The sequence below is a fragment of the Cnephaeus nilssonii genome (genome assembly GCF_951640355.1).
Source record: "Cnephaeus nilssonii genome assembly, chromosome: 11".
Classification (NCBI taxonomy): domain Eukaryota; kingdom Metazoa; phylum Chordata; class Mammalia; order Chiroptera; family Vespertilionidae; genus Cnephaeus; species Cnephaeus nilssonii.
The window spans coordinates 67,815,982-67,833,140 of NC_137082.1; the positions used below are offsets into that span (position 1 = coordinate 67,815,982).

General features: G+C 45.4%; 1 protein-coding gene across 3 annotated transcripts in view; it reads right to left on the reverse strand.

Moving 5' to 3' along the window:
• EYA2 (EYA transcriptional coactivator and phosphatase 2) overlaps nucleotides 1–17,159 on the reverse strand; it is a gene marked incomplete at its 5' end in the record, with an annotated part of 144,635 nt that overhangs the window by 50,586 nt on the left and 76,890 nt on the right. For all 3 annotated transcript variants that reach the window (XM_079783315.1, XM_079783314.1, XM_079783313.1), the window contains one exon: nucleotides 11,822–11,905. In XM_079783315.1, the coding sequence (XP_079639441.1) occupies nucleotides 11,822–11,905 (84 nt within the window). The remainder of the gene's footprint in view (nucleotides 1–11,821; nucleotides 11,906–17,159) is intronic.

The window sequence follows — 17,159 nt, forward strand, 5'->3', positions numbered from 1 at the left end:
CATATCTCTACGGCTTTACCTGTTGTGGACATTTCATAGGAATAGAACCACACGACCTCTGAACTTGCGTGTCTGGCTTCTTTCACTTAGCATAATGCTTTTGGGGTCCGTCCGCATTGTAGCTCAAATCAGAACTTCATGCCTTTTTATAGCTGGAAAATATTCCATTGTGTGAATACCCTACGATGTGTTTATCCATTTATCCATGGATGGATTTTTCCAAAGAGATTCTTAAACTGCCTATTTCTACTTTGAATTAGGCCTCCTCAGGGGAATGTGCATAGGAGTTTCCCCCTCACCCTGCCATCAGAAAGGCCTGCAGATTCACTAATTCACAGAGGAAATGTGGGAAGCAGGCATGGTGTGTGTGTGTGGGGTTGGGGGGGAGACCTCCTATTTCCCCCAAGACAACCATCTTCCCGGGAGCGACACCCTCATCACCAGAGGCTCGCGGGATTTCCAGCGATCTTTGGACGGCTCAAGAGCCCTATTGTTGGGAAATAAGTACCGCAGACAGTGCAGGTGGGGCGCTGGGGGAGACAGCTTCTCAACCTGCTAGTTAAGTGTGAAGGAAAATTGTTCCCATTATTTAGGTTCGCAGGGTGCCTGGGATATTTTTTCACCACTTAGCATTGTGAAGCAGCAACCCCTATATTTACAGAAGACAAAAGAGCTTCTCACTCTACCCCAACCGGCAATTTGTTGTAGGTTTTGCATAGGAGACTTAAATCCCTCTTATTACCATCATTTTTTCAGATGCCCTTCAGCATTCATTGAAGGGTGGGACTAAGAGAAGGGGGGAAAAAAGTTGGCAAAAGACGCCTGGGGAAGCAGTTGGCATGTGTTAGATTTGTGGGCGGAAAATGAGAGCACTCGGGAGCCTTCACTAGCCCGAAACTCTCCACCTAATCTGCGAGGTCTTTCTCCCAGCAGCAGTGAGCACGGGCCTTCAAAGGCGGTCTCTGCTAATGAGCACTTTCCTGACAACCCCAAACCATCTCTAAAATATATTTTATGTTGGAAATAATCCTTTAATGCTCTAAAATACATAAGCAGAGGCACTTGGCATGGAAGCCCCTGGCTCAGGGAAGCGCTATTACAGGGGATTAAATCTACAAAGGGTCGCCCCCTACCCCCCAGCCCGTGGCCCCGGCAACTGTCATTCACCTCTAGGACATCTTTCAAAGCTCCAGCCTCCCCCTCAGCCACCCCGCCAGAATGACAGCTGCAGATGTCTGCGTCTTGCCCTTACTGGATGGAAAGAAGTGACGAGTTAAGTCACCATCCCTAGTCGTACAAAGCAAATCATCACTGCTGGAGAGGGCCAATCAAAGCCATCATTTCTTTATTAGCCACAAAGACTAAATGCCTTTTACTTAACGGAAAAAGAGCTGGGGGTGGGGAGGGGGAGATTTAAATACAAGGTTTAACCCCCAGTGGGGGAAAGAAATCTCCGACTTCCTCAGAAAATCCTTTCCAAATTGTATTCATCTTGACTTAATCCACATCTACCGAGTGAATTAGGCAGTATTTATTTTGAAAATCTATTTTATAGAGTTCCAAGGACTCTGTTTTCCTTGGGCAGGGCTGGAGGCCGCGGCGAGGGAGGGCCCGGCCAGGCCTGAAACGTCCAAGGTGCTCGCCTCACAGGGCTAACACAAGGTAAATAAACACAGCTGAGCCCGGAGAAGCGGGGAAGGTTTTCTCATTAAAGAAATAAAATAAACAGATGTCCTTAAGCACTTTGGCTTGTGTTTTGTCAGAGGATGGAAAGCTCTGGATGGCTGAGGGCAGAAGTGAATTAGAGCTGCATCTCAAGGTGGACGGGGAAGAAAGAAAAGGAAAGCCTGCGGTCCTCTGAATTAACTAATAGTCCTCCAGAGAGGGCACTTTTGATTTGAACCTTAGCAACTTCTACAAATAGTTTTTAACTGCAGGGTCATAAAAGTGCTTTTTTTTTTTAAAAATTTCTTCTCAAGTTTGTAAAGCAGTAACGGACAGGCCAGGCTGTGTATCGCCAACTGGATCTGATTACATCCCGATGGCACTGTGCTGGGGATTGGATTCTGGAATCCGAGCCGGGACCCTGTAATAACACGGCTGAGGAATGGTTCCGGGGAGGCCTGGCTGAGCGCAGGGGCACGGGGGCCCAAGCTCTGGCCGGGCGCTCCCTACCCAGCCTCTCCTAGGTACACAGGAGGCTGGCTGGACCCATGGGAAAAGCTGTCACCAGGTGAATTCATGGCTTACATCTCACTTCACAGACTAGTATGGGAAGGATTCACCTGGAGGTCAAGTTTACATGTCCATCCTAGTTCAGTACCTCTGCAATGGGACCCGAGACTGCATGTCTAGCAGATGCTGGTCCCTGGACCACATTTCCGGAAGCCAGGGGGGCTTGTGTTACCACAGGGGTCTGGCAGCGAGGAGTTTGAGTTCTGGTAAGAAGTCTGAGCAATCACACCCCCTCGATGTCTTAGTCTGGGTCTTCCCAAAGCATCCCCCGGCCTAGGATTCAGGTGCAAGCCGCTTCCCGGCGAGGTGACCCTGGGAAGCACTGGTGGCAGAGCGTGGAAGTAAGGGGGAGAGGAAGGAAGTCAACAAGGGTGGGTGAATGAGCAGGCTGCTGCTGTGGGCAACTGGGGCTCTGTCCCTCTGGGTGACACGTGGATGACTGTGAAGAACATTCCTGAGTGTCACAGGTACCCAGCTATCATGCCTATGAAAATGGGGAGGCTGCAGGGATAAAGGTGGGGCCTTAACCATGCTGCTAACTGAAAATTTAATATCAGCATGTTTATTTATTTATTTTATTTCAGAGAGGAAGGGAGAGGGAGAGATAAAAACATTGATGATGAGAAAGAATCATTGATCAGCTGCCTCCTGCATGCCTCCTACTGGGGACCGAGCCTGCAACCTGGGCATGTGCTCTTGACCAGAACCGAACTTGGGACCCTTCAGTCAGCAGGCCGACGTTCTATCCCCTGAGCCAAACCGGCTAGGGCTATTAGCAATGATTTTAGAATTCAAGAAAATTCCAGGGGACACAACTAAACCTGTGTTCAGGCCAAATCTAACCCTGGGTTGCCAGTTTGAAACTAATCTCTTCAGATTGAGCAGGGCACCTGGCCCTTTAAAAGTATGACATGGAAGGAAGTCCTGGAAAGGATTCTGCTCAGTAGACAACAAGGGTCACCTGGCCCCATCCCAGGTCCTCCACCTGCTAAAGTGTCAGTGGCCCCAAGCGTCGAGGAGCCACTTGCTAAACACTCCACAGCCTCTGTTGAGCCCCGCTGTGGGCTGAGCTCTGGGTGAGGCCAGGCCAGATGGCACGCAGCATCTCGGCCCTGGAGAGACGCTGACAGGCCTCTGTGTTGTCACAGTGTGGAGACTTGTTCCTTCGAGGGCAGGCACCCTGGCATCTCTTTTCTGCCATGCTTGCAACCACACATGCTGAAAAGTCCCTATCCACAAGCTATTTATTTATTTGTGTATTCAACAAATATTTGTTAAGTGGATGTGCCAGGCACTGCTGGGTGCCAGGGGATGAAGCTATGGACACATCAGACCCAGTCCCTGTGCTCTTGGAGCTCACAGGCCAAGCAGAAGGGTTTATTCTACCCCAGTCCATTCCCGTGACTCCTGGGGGCGCAGCTTAGATACATAGTTAAGAGTAGTGGGCCACATCCTAACTTTCATTCCTTCCAAGCCGGGTAACCTTGGCTGACTCACTCCACCTCGAGCCTCAGCTTCTCCGCAAATGGGCATAGTAGGAGAAGCCATGCGTTATAGGTTTGTGGTGGGGATTCAATGAGAGAGAGGGGCAGGGCTCAGAGCAGTCCTAAAGGAATCTTGCCACACGGTTGTCTGTGCTGGTGGGGAGTTAGCGGAGCCTGGTGTCCTCCCTGTGGGGGCTGCGGATAAGGAAGACATGGGACTCTGGGTTCAGAGCAGCAGTTTCTCAATAGCAGCACGATGGACATTGGGGGCTGGATAATTCTCGGTTGTGGGGACCATCTGTGTGCGGCAGGACATGGAGCAGCATCCCTGGCCTCCACCCACTAGATGCCAGCAGCACACCCCTAAGACGTGACAACCACAAATGTTTATGACACTACCAGATGTCCTCTGGGGCTACATCACCTCCAGCTGAGAACCACTGAGCTGGGCTTGTGGCAATGCGGAAGCATCTAGAACCACTGTGCAGAGGGGGAAACGTGAGAAGCACGGGGCACTTAAAGAATGCCATTGACATACGTGACAAGTTAATGCACACAAAAGAAAAATTCAAGTTTTACAGGAAAGCAAACAAGAAGCTACACATGAAACCATGGAGGGGGGGGGGCGGGGACGGGGGAGGAGCACAAGTGAGTCTAAAAGGAAATACACCACCTGTTCTAGGTGAAACAAGAAGGGGCCGTGTGTGGACAAAGAATATGAATAACTCAGTGTCTGCCTTTGAGGCCCAGCTTATAAGAACATTCACAGCAGAGCACTTGGCATATAGTGAACATGCAAAAAAACGGGAGAATTTGTCCAACAGGAATTTGCTAGTTGGCAATAGAGTGAGAAGAGACCCTTCAGAGGGAGATCATGGGCAGAAAACAGAACATCCTTGTAGCCTAGGGCAGTGGTCGGCAAACTCATTAGTCAACAGAGCCAAATACCAACAGTACAACGATTGAAATTTCTTTTGAGAGCCCAATTTTTTAAACTTAAACTTCTTCTAATGCCACTTCTTCAAAATGGACTCGCCCAAGCCGTGGTATTTTGTGGAAGAGCCACACTCAAGGGGCCAAAGAGCCGCATGTGGCTCGCGAGCCGCAGTTTGCCAACCACTGACCTAGGGGGTGAGAATAAGGAATCACGTTGCATCTGTGGTTGGTTCTGCCTTCAAAATCTATCCAGACCTCTGCACTTCTCACCACCCCATCTCCACCGCTCGTTCCAAATAACCGTGAGCTTTCAGCTGGACTGGTGCTGTAGCCTCCTCCTTGGCCTCCCTACTTCCAACCTTGCCCTTCTATAGTCTACTCTCCCCAGGGTTGGAGCAGAGGGATGCTTTAAAAATTTAACTCAGACCCTGTCCTTCCTCTACTCCAAACCACCATGGCTCCCACTGCAGAGCAAAAGCCAGTTGAGTTACTACTCCCCCCTTCGCTTGCTCTGCTCCATCCACACTAGCTGCCTTCTTGTCCTTCAAACCCACCAGGCAAACTGCTGCCTCAGGGCCTTTGCACTTGCCATTCCCTTTGCTCTTTCACTAGATATCTGTTCCTCTACTTCCTTCAAGTCTTCATTAAAAATTCACCTTCTCCATGAGGCCTCCTTCCCTGGTCACCTTTCCCTAAATTTATTTTCAACCCGTTCCCCCTGCTGTACTTCATATACTTTAAAGCAGCGGTCACCAACCTTTCGGACCTCGTGGACCACCGGTTGGTGACTGCCGCTTTAAAGGACACTATAAATAAAGTGGGGGAAAAAACTATAGAATGTGAGAAAATATTTGCAAATTATATGTCTGATAATGGACTGGTATCCAGAATATATAAAGAACTCTTACAACTCAACAATAAAAAAAAGACACACTAAAAAATGGGCAAAGGGATTTGAATACTATAGCTATTTCTCCAAAGAAGATATTACAACTGGCCAATAAGCAACAGAAAACATCATTGGTCAGTCAACATAATTAGTCATTAGGGAAATACAAATCAAAGTTACAATGAAATACCACTTCACATCCACTAAGAGGACGATAACCAAAAAGACAGACAATAACAAGTGACGGTGAGAATGTGGAGAAACTGGAGCCCTCACACATTGCTTATGGGAATGTAAAATGGTGCAGCTACTCTGGAAAACAGTCTGGCAGTTCCTCAAAATGATAAACCTAGCGTTACCATATGACCCCGCAATGCCAGTTCTAGGTATACACCGAAGAGCATTGAAAACGTATGTCCACACAAGAACCTGTACGCGAATGTTCACGGCAGCGCTGTTCCTAACAGCCAAAAGTGGCAGCATCCCAGCTGCCAAATGTGGTAGAATGGAAAATTGCGTGGCAACAAAAAGGAAGAAAGTGCTGTGCATCTACAACATGGATGGCCACGGAAAACATTATGCTACGTAAAAGAAGCCTCCCACCAAAGACCACATAATGCATGATCCAAGTCATACACAATGTCCAGAAGCAGCAAATCTATAGAGAGGGGAAGATCAGTGGTTGTCAGGGGCTGTGGGGAGGGGGAAATGAGGAATGTTTATTAACTGATATGGGTTTCTTTTTGGGTGATGAAAACGTTTTAAAATTAGACAGTGGTGATGGTCACACAACTCTGAATATACTAAAAGCCACTGAATCGTACACATTAACACGGTACATTTATGGTATGTGATTCTATCTCACTAAAGCTGTTATTAAAAACACACACACACACAACGAGGCCTGGAGCTGAGTTTCCAATTGGTACTGAGCTGTCTGGAAGGCAAGTTACAAAGAAGGAGCCTGGGCCGAGCCACTGTGAAGCCCAGGACTGCTGAGTAATCCCTCTCAGAATCCTGGCCACAGGCAGAGACTCCTGACCACCTTGCCTTTGCCTGATCTCAGCTGGAAAAAACAGAGTTCAGGGACAGGGCGGGAGGAGGAGAGGTCAGGAAAGAGGTGGCAGTTTCTGGCTACGCCAGCTCTCCAGGGAACTCCTAATGGATCCGCAGCCTGTGGGAGGGTACAGACACCAAAGGGATGCTCTGGCTCTGAGAACGGGGTAGGAAGAAATGGAAAGGAAGTGGAGAGATGACAGCCTCGAGCAGCACATGCTCTGACTGGGAACAGGAGTAGAGCCCGGTTTCTGTTTTAAAACTCAAACATTCTGGTTTGAATCATTCCTTAATCATTTTAGGTCTGTTGGTCTGATTTCCCTAAGTAAACAGTGAGCCACCCCTTTGGCTGGGACCACAATTGATATGATTTCCGCTTCCTGTACAGTGCTCAACACAATGGCCACAGGCAAATGGCGTGGATGTACAGGGGTCTTCGACTTCAGAGCCAATTCTGGACCTCCATAGTCTTCTCTCTCTTCTGGAAAGAGCACTTCAGTTTCTTTTGGGGGACCACTCCTTTTCACAGAGTTCATTTGGTTGGGATGGAGCTGACCTGATTCTCTACTCTCTCCATGCCAGAAATGGGCTGTTGATCTAGGCTTGCTAATCAGAGGCACGGAGGTTGGTGAATGGTTGGGCATTTGACCCAGTTTGGGGCAGTGAGATTCGAGCCTGAGAGTTGTGCTGAAATTTGGGAAGTAGAAGGTCTCCTTTTTAAGTTGGGATTGCTGAGAGGGAGCCACTATATGAAGAAAGTTGGCTGAGGGGTGCAGAAACACTAAACTCTGAGAATATTGCTTGAGCTCCTGGATCTAGCCCAACCTGAATCCCATATACCCCTGGAATTTTCATTTCTTGTGATCCAATAAGTTTCCACTGTAGCCTAAATACTCCATTCTTCACACTGAGAGTCATGCTTGATAATAGTTATTGTTTTTTCTTTTAATTTTTAAAATTTTATTTTTACTGTTGATAATACTAGATATTAATAATAAGCTCCACATGGCTGCAGCTACTGGAAAAGCACAAAGAGAAAGAGCTATGGGCCAAAAGTCAAGGCCAAGTGTTTTAGCTCTGTTATGAATACCCTGACTATATAACCTCCCTGTGTCGCAGTTACCCTGTCTGCAAAATGGGGCTCACACTCTCCTGTTCCTCTAGATCTTCTACAATTCTATGACCTTCAAGTTTATAGTCCAGACTTCTCTTTGGATCTTCAGACCCACAAATCCAATTGAACAGAACTTTTGAACAGCACTGATTTTATTTTTCCACAATATTTTTCTTTCATTGTTCTTCCTCTTATTACATGGTACTTTGTGCTGAAAACTGCTAGTTGTCTTCCAATATCAATTCTTCCTTTCTCCCTCTGAGAAAAATAGCCTCTAAATTTTAATGGGGCATATGACTAGACTACACGTCTCAGACTCCCTTGCAGCTAGGTGTGGCCATGTGATAAAATTCCAGCCAATGGGATGTGAGTGGAAATGATAAGTGTAACTTCTGGGTCTGGCCTTTAAAGAGAGGGACAAAAAAAATAAAATAAAATGAAGGATAGAGGGGTGAACTTCCCTTTTCCTCTTCCCCTTTCTAACTGGCTTAGAATCCACACACAGAGTGAGCTATGTCTTATCTTGGCAATGAGGGAGGGCAATGCTTAGGGATGGCAGAGAGTAAGACAGAAGTTCCCTGGTGCCCTATAGCAGCCTTACCAGCTTGAACTGCTACACCTGTTAGGCTAGGGGAATTTTCTATCTTGTCTAAGCCACAGTTATTTTGAATCTCTCTCAGGGTTGCTGGATTTAGTAAATAAAAAATACTCATTTCTCACCTAAGAGAGAGATGGAGGAGGGAGGGGGGAATTCTACAAGAGTAATGAAGATGGCACAGGACACCTGGGGGCTCCAATAGCTTCTCACCTCAGTTTTCCCTGTACATCCCGAGAGCACAAGGAGGCATGTGAGCCTGAAGTCTGACTCTTATTCTGTCCTGGATGATCTTTCGCTGAGCCTCAGTTTCTCTTTATGTACTATGAAGACTAATTGGGCATGATGGTCTCCTAGGTCCTTCCAGCTCTGACATTCTGTGGTTCTGTAATTCTAGGATGAATGTTGAAATTCAGATGCTAGCCCTAGCTGGTTTGGCTCAGTGGATAGAGTGATGGCCTGCAGACTGAAGGGTCCCAGGTTCTATTCCAGTTAAGGGCACATGCCCGGGTTGCGGGCTTGATCCCCAGTGTGGGGCATGCAGGAGGCATCCAATCAATGATTCTCTCTCATCATTGATGTTTCTCTCTCTCTCCCTCTACCTTTCTCTCTGAAATCAATAAAAAATATATATTTTTAAAAAGACATGTTCACTCAAAAATGATATGGCATTAAAAAAAAAGAAGGAAATTCAGATGCTAATGAGGTCAGCAGGGCCCCATAAACAAATTAAATAGGCCGGGTTGGGGCTGTGGATGGGCTGGAGAGAATACAGCCTGATAATAAGGCAGTTGCTACTCTGCTCCTGCTGATAGCTGCCTTTGGGAATGTAGGATAGACAGACTTTCTAATTTTTCAAGAAGAGCTAGAAATCTAGATTGTTTTGGTCTGTGCAGTCTCCTGATTTTTAAGTGTTGGCAACAAATTCACATTTTTCCAAGCACTCTAGAGACCAAACTAAAAATGTCTGCAGGCTGAATTTGGCTGGCAGCCATCAGTTAGAAATCTTTTGTTTTGATATTATTTTCCTTCCTTCCTTCCTTTATTCAACAAATATTTATTTGATGCCCACTATGTGGGGGGCACTGTCCTATGCCCTGGGGATAGAGCAACAAACAAAACAGGAGAAAGAGTGCCTGTCGTCACACAGCTTTCATTCTAGAGAATCACGCTGATTCATTCATGAAGCAAATATTTATTGAGCAATTCTGGATCATGCATTGACTTGTTGGGTTGATAAAATAATGTTCATGGTCCGTGCCCTCACAGTACATATATCCTAGGAGGGATAAAGACACTTAAGTATAGAATTATAATTATAAATGAAAAATACAGTTATGGGGAGAGATGCAATTTAGATGGAAAGTCCTCTTGGAGGAACTGAAAAGATAAATAAGATTTGACCTTGTAAAATAACTTTATAGATATAGCAAAGGCTTCTAATGTGCCTCTTTCCCAGGTCCCCTCAGCTGTCACCATTCCTGTACATGCAAAGGCTTTCCTTGCCCTCAACCCATGATAGAAGGGAACCTGTGGATAAATATCCCAGCACCCTCATTCTTTGGGTGGGTCCACTCTGAGGGTTCCTAGTGGAATTGAACCCCAGTTACCATAGTAACTATTTATGCACACTACATGGGCTGCCTCATTTCCTCCCTCTGCAGCGATGTCTCTTGGAATCCACCCCCCAATAAACTACCCACACTCATTTGTCTGAGGCTCTGTTTCTGGAAGAAGTCCAGCAGATAGGGGCGAGAACGTGGCAGGTTCAAGGACAGAAAGCAACTCAGGATGAGTAGGAGGAGATGGGGCTAGAGAGTAGGGCAAGAGCCAGCTCCTGAAGAGCCCTGAAGGCCGGGGTTAGGGCTTGTCAATGGGGAGCCCACTGATGGTTTTTTTCAGTAGGGGGAGTGATAGGACCAGGCTTGTGTGGGGGCTGTAAAGGGCAAGAGCGGGAGCTGGGAGACCAGATAGCTGGAGGAGAAGGTAGCTGGGATTAGGTGTTAGGCTTGGAGAGGTGGTTGACAATGAGGAATCACATGGACCAGGTGGCATGGGGTTTTGAAAGCAGCTCTTGGCTTTGCCCCTGTCTTGAGGGAGCCCACAATTTGGTTTAAGAAGTGGTGGTGGGACACAGACACAAAAATCATCCTTAAGATGACAAAGCCCTATACAATTCCCGAGAACCGATTGCTGCACAAGGTGTACAACCTCAGAGTGGGCTATCTCTAAGGGCAAGAAGAGTGAAGGGATGCTTTTTAGGGAAGGTGACTTGACCCGGGTGACGGTGGGTAGAAAACCCATAGAACACCCAGACCTGGAGAGCAACTCACTACAGCAGCCCCTTGGAACAGCCCCACTCTTGGCAATGGTGGCCAACTCCACTCGGGTGTTTTCTGCGGCTCTTGACTCTGCCCTCCTTTACCTCACCTGTGCATAGACCAAACACGCATGCTGGATTTCCTGCAGGCACTGCTAGACATATTAACGGCATTCCTACAACCATAAGAGATTTCTGCACCACCAACACCATTTTTATATTCTTTACAACATAATGGCAGACGATAAATCTATCTTGCTAATTGCACATCCAGCTTGTTATACCTCCCATAAAAAACACGAGCAGCTGGAAAAGCCATGAGGTGATGTCAAATCATATTCCTGGTCTCTAAACAGAAACAGAAATATTTTCCAGGCGCTGGCGAGTCTCATGGTTCCTACCCAGGCGTGGAAGCAGCTGCCAACAGGTCGTTCACCCCGGATGAGATGGGAACTCGCCAGTCCTCGGAAGCTCCACCCTTCCACCCCCACCCGTCTCCCTGTAGAGATGGCAGACATCTGGTGCATCCACATGTGGTTTGTTGGGAAGCCCACAGGATGAATGCAAAGAATCAGCAGGGTTTGGGTGTTAGCAATTGGGCCCATTTTTGCATTCTTCAGGTGGTTTCAATGTTTCTTCCATTCACCACCAATCAGCCCATAGCAATTGCCCAGCATTCTAAGGGAATGGTTCCCCAACATAATTTGTCAAGGATACATTTGCAAAGCTGTTGCTAAGTTCCATGCTGGAGCTGACAAAATGCCTCCCCCTCATCTCAGAAAAACGGAAGGAAAATTAAATTCATCTGCTGGAAACACTAAGATAAACAACAGGGAAGAAGAAAAAGATTTCACCTCATTTTATTTAAAGCTAGGATTACTGGTTTGGGCTGCAGCGTATCCTGGCCCTCTTAGAAAGAAGGTAGCCAACAACTATGAGCTTATATCTTATCAAGTGGGCTGTTGAATGCTTCATGTGTTGGAAGAAAAGGCATGGGAGACAATAGAAGGGGAAGCTAATTAAATTTTCACATGTCAAGGGAAAATTCCATAGGCTTTCTCCAACACAGGCAGACCCAAAGGGACTGCTTTTGTTAGAGAAGCTGCCTCATAAACTGCCCCCACAATTCCCTGGACAAATCAGCTGCACACAAAGTCATGTTGGAAAAAATGAGAGACAAATGGATTCTTACCTTCCCGTATCTGGATGCAAAAGTCCCCGTGAGTAAGGAGTGAAAAATAATTATTGTCTCATCCAAGTCCCACACGAACACACGCTGTGATAAAAAGAGAGGAAGAGAATGGAGACAAATGGACTCACTTGCGTCTGACTTAATGTCTGCAGGAATTAATTCCCTGGAGGAAAAAGAAGTCTTGAAAAACATTATCTTTAAGTTATAAAACATTCGACCTACTGATGCGTCCTTACGTCCCCATCCAACCTCAGCTGTGTAAAGAGCATGCTGATGGCCAAGTTTTGGGCTCCTCTCAACCCAGTCAATGCCAGAACCAAGAAGCCCATTCTTGCCTTCCACATAAAAGCTCAAAAAAGGAAAAATTCAGTCCAGAAATAGCAATAAAAATCATATAGCTCATTTGACAAAATGAAATATTAGCATTTTACATTCACAGCTCACCATAAGTCCAACTACTTCTGACCATTTCTCTTTTTAGCAACTCTGTTGGTTAACTCTAAATAACATACTTATATCTTTGTTTAACTGATGTGCCAACTTTAGACAATATCTTTTGACTTGGCAATCTGAAAGATTTGGGTTTATTTTCCCCATATGAATGCCTCTTATTTTCCATTCCATCAGCTTTGGATATTCTTCCTTGGCTAACACCGCCAATCCAATAGGAAGATATGAATATTGGAGTCCCTAGCCTTTCCCCTGCTTCCTCCCCTCTCAATCAGCTTTTGCCTTGCTTCAGCATTGTCAGTGTGGATAAACTGGTTTGTGCATGTGGCTTAATAACTACACTTCAGGCGTCTCTGCTCCGTCTATATGTTGCTTTTACAAGTTGGTAACCAGTAAAGAGCACTCACGTCTTGTGAAGACTGTTCACTGCAAAGCCAAGTAATGTACTAGCATTTCACTTCATTCGCTATGGGTCCAATGTTCTAACTCCAGAGCCAAGACTCTTCTTACCATCAAGGCCACAGTCTCCTTTTTTGCACTCCATCCAATTAAAATGATGCCATCTCTCAGTTTGTTCACATAGGAATCATACCTGTTAGATAAAACGGTTTGTTTTTTTGCTAGAGTTTATTAATTGCCTTAATTTTTTCTCATTTCCATTAATGTGCCTTCATTAGAATCTCAAATTCAGCCATACCCTCAGTATCAAAGTTGTCCATCCTCCATGACAGAATGCTCTAATATGGTGTGGATCATCTTTAGCTTGCTGCATAGCTAGCATGACTGTTATTTCTGGGTCAAATCTGCTGTTTCCTAGATCCCAAATCTCTTTCTTGCTTTTCTTCCTTGTTGTGCTTGAGTACATCTTTGAGTTTCTTCTTCTGAAAGGGTTCATGAAAAATAATTTTCCAGAATTCTTGCATATCTGGTGATATCTTCATTTTGCTCTACAGTTCCTGTGGGTACAGAATTCCAATAGGAAAACAATGCCCTCTAGTCCTTTGAAAGAATTCCTCAGCTTGTGGTGTCCAGTGTGATTGATGAGTAGTCTGATGTTTCATTGGTCCTCACTCCTTTGTAGGTTTTACTTTTTTTCTCTTTAGAATTTTTTTTAAGGACCTTTTCTTTATACTTGGTATCCTCAAAATTCCATAAAGATATATCTAGGTGTTGTCTTTTTTTCATTCATACAGTTCATATTTCCGATCTTATTTCTTTAAATAATTTCCTTCCATCTTTTCCACTGTTATCTCTTTCTGGAATTTCCAATAGTCAAATTAGACATCCTGAGTTGATGCTGCTTATCTTTAAAAATGTATTTTCTATAATTTTATCCTTTTTGTTGGTAGATTTCTTAAACTTCCTCTTCCAACTCTTCTATTAAACTTCTGATTCTTGCTGACATTTAAAAATTTACACTTACTTGTTGTTTGTCTTTGAGTATTCCTTTCCCAATAGCTCTGCCTCTTAATTTAAGAATGCAAGATCTTGAATCTTTATAAGAAAACCAATCAGAATTTTAAACATTTCCTTTCTCTTTCACCTTTCTTGATATTTATTTATCTTGGACCTTATTTTTCATACTGTTGTCCTAATTTTCCTGGTGGCCATTATTTTTAAGAACAAAAGGCCTAGTGATCACTGATACAGCTAGTCTTGGGCAAGGTCAGAATGGGGGACAAATGCACCTGCTAAGTATGCCATTGTCAACGAGCCACCTTAAAAACCTTTCTGGAGTTCAGTGGCTGTATTTATTCCTTAGCATTTGCCACGCCCTTAAGGATAAAGAGAAGGGTGGTATCTAGAAGTAAAAAGGTCAGTTAGTGCAGGGATTTTCAAACTGCAGACCTGCATATTATTTTTGTGAGTTTTTTTTTTTTTTTTGGTCTCATTATATAGTTATGTGTATGTAAATGCTGGGTCATGATATTAAGTATAGTTCTTACTTTGGGTCATAGTAAAAAAAAATGTTTAAAAACCACTGTTTTTGAGGAGGGCTTCTGAGGTTTAAATATCCAAGTCCTAATTTATCTGAACTAACTAGGTTGGTTAAACTTAGACATTTTAGTAAGAGAATTAAAAAAAAATCAGCAAATATTTTCAAATTTAATGCAGGCTCAATTAATTTACCTATATCTCCTCTGAAGCAGGCCTGTCCCTGTCCCCCACTAGCCTCCACTCTATCCCCCAGGCCTAGATCCTTAGTGGGCAAGTTCCTGGGGGCCATTCTGCAGGTAACCCTATTCCCTAGCCCACTGGGTTTGGTCTAGGTCGGGTCCCTAACTCCATTTGAGTCAGAGGCCTTGCCTTGGGAACTTAAAATTAGGGCCTAGAAGGAAATTAATCATCTTTGGGTGGTTGTTGGAGGCTACATGTGAAGGACAGGGAAGGCAGAGAGAGAGAGAGGAACAAAGAGGTGAAAGATGGAAAGACAACACTTTTGCAGGACCTGGCTTCAGTTAGAAGCTGAATGAGCCTGGCCGGTGTGTCTCAGTGGTTGAGCATCAACCCAGGAACAAAGAGGTCACCGGTTCTATTCCCGTTAGGCACATGCCTGGGTTGCGGGCTCGATCCCCAGTAGGGGGCATGCAGGAGGCAGCGGGTCAATGATGTTTCTCTCTCATCGATGCTTCTACCTTTCTATCCCTCTTCCTTCCTTTCTTCTAAAAATCAATAAAAACATATTAATAAAAAAAAAAGCAGAATGGGCTGTGCCCAGTAACCTGTGGCATGGGACACTCAAAAGACGTGCTTACTTGGAGCTTCTGGCACCTTCAGTGTGGCACAGGGGAGAGAAGTGTAAATGCAGTTCCTTGCCCGGCCACCTGTGGTCCTAGGTCTTGCTGATACTCCACTGTACCCTGTCCCTGGGTTCTAAGAGAATCTGTGTACCCTTAAAATAAATTCTGCTTTTTCGTTTAAGCTAGCTCAGGTTGGTTTCTGGCACCTGAAGTTGAGGAATTTAAACTAATACACACTCAGAATTTTCCTCCTTTCCACTTCTGTACATAATTTCTGTCTCAGGGGCTTCAGTCATTAGCAAAACTGCCAAGACTTAGGAGGTGCGATCGTGCAAACCCTCCCTGTGACAAGAAGCACAGAAGTGAAACACGGCTCACACCTTTTCAACTGTTCCTGCCCAGTGGTACTTACTTTGGAATCAAGAAGCAGATGTTTCCAGAATAATATCACCCTGCAATCCGCGACTTCCATGCCACCTCCACCTCCCTCTTAGTTTAATGAAAAAAATGTCTTTTTACCCCACCATCCCCTACCAAGAGCAGAAACCATGTTAGCTGACTGAACATACAAGCATATTGTTTTGAAATACTAAAGTATGGATTGCTCTGGGTGATTTCTATAGCTCTGCAACTTCAAGCTGGTAGAAAACCCTCAGGAATATGGGCGGGCATAAAGCAGGGACAACCTAGAGTCAAAACATTTCCTCTTCCTTTTGCTGAAGGGATTGTGCAATGTCTCCCCAATTTTGGAAGGTGGGGGTCTTTAAGAATTAGAGGAAAAACAAGGACAAAATCTCCTGGATTGAGAACAGTCCCAGGTGGCAGGCCCCCAGGGTGGTCAGCTCTCAGAGGAGATGGCTGCTGGAGGTTGACCAAATGTAGGGGACAAGCATGATCTCCGCGTCATGTCCCACATACTTAACACCTAGGAAGACTGGGACAGACACCAGTTGTAAATAACCACTACAGCCCTACCAGTGAACACTGGCTAAGTAACACAGCCCTACTAGTGAACACTGGCCAACTAGTACAGCCCTACCAGTGAATACTGGGTAAATATCAAATGCCCTGGCGGTGAGCATCTGTTATTTGGGCCCCCAGCGCACCCCCCCTTACAAGAGCACCAGTTTGCTTCTTTGTCCACTGTGTGCTGTCTTGGCGGGACTGTCCATCGGAGGCAAGCATAAGAGCCAGGCCAGGCCCATGGGATGCTGTCTCCTTGCATTGGAACATGGAGTGACGTGGCACTAGAATCAAATGGTTCGCCTCCAGCAGGGGCTGGCATCCCGAGGGTTCCCTGTGACTGTTCTTTCTAACCCTGGTTTCATGACTTCCTCCCAGTAAAATCCTTTTGGCTTAAGTAACCAGAACTGGATTCTGTTGCTTACAACCAAAGGATTGTAGCTCATAGTCCAAGGTTCTTGTCCTCAACAAGGATTTCCATGCCTGAGGTACAGCAATGGAAACCCCAGAGAGTGGTGGACTTGCACTGACCACAGCAGGCACTGACCGTGAGGAGGGTGGCAGTGACCAAGCCACACTGGACATTAGAAGCTCTTCTTCTGTTTCCTGAGACCACTTAAACCCCGAAACTCTCATACAATTCTGGGAGGAGAGGGGCCCCAATAATAAGACGGTATTTCCTACTCACCCAGATGGGATGGGGACTCAGGGTCAAAATTACCTTGATCTTAAAGAAATGATGAACATGGTCTTTCGTAGCATATCTGAATTTGCGGGCTGAGCTTTGTAGCTGTTACATGAATTGGACAGGATAAGGAATAGGGATGTGATGATGCATTTGAGTTTTTGGCACTGACACTGCCTTTGAAATACTATACACATTCCTATGGCACACTCAAGCCAACGAATGACTGCTTTTTGCAAATAAGTACAAACTACTGCACATGCTCATTTTTCTCCCTTGACAGGTAACAGTTGCCTCTGTTTTTTTTTTTGCATTCATCTGGCCTCTGTACCTTCTTCCTCTCTCATGCTATTCTATTTTGTTTTTTGAAAATGTCAGTGCCTGACCAATAATCCTACACCTGCTTTCTTACAATGAAGATTGGTGCATCCCTTACATCAGCCGTTCTCAGCCTGGGGCATATGAAAGAATAACCTGGATAGCTTAAAATCCTGATTCC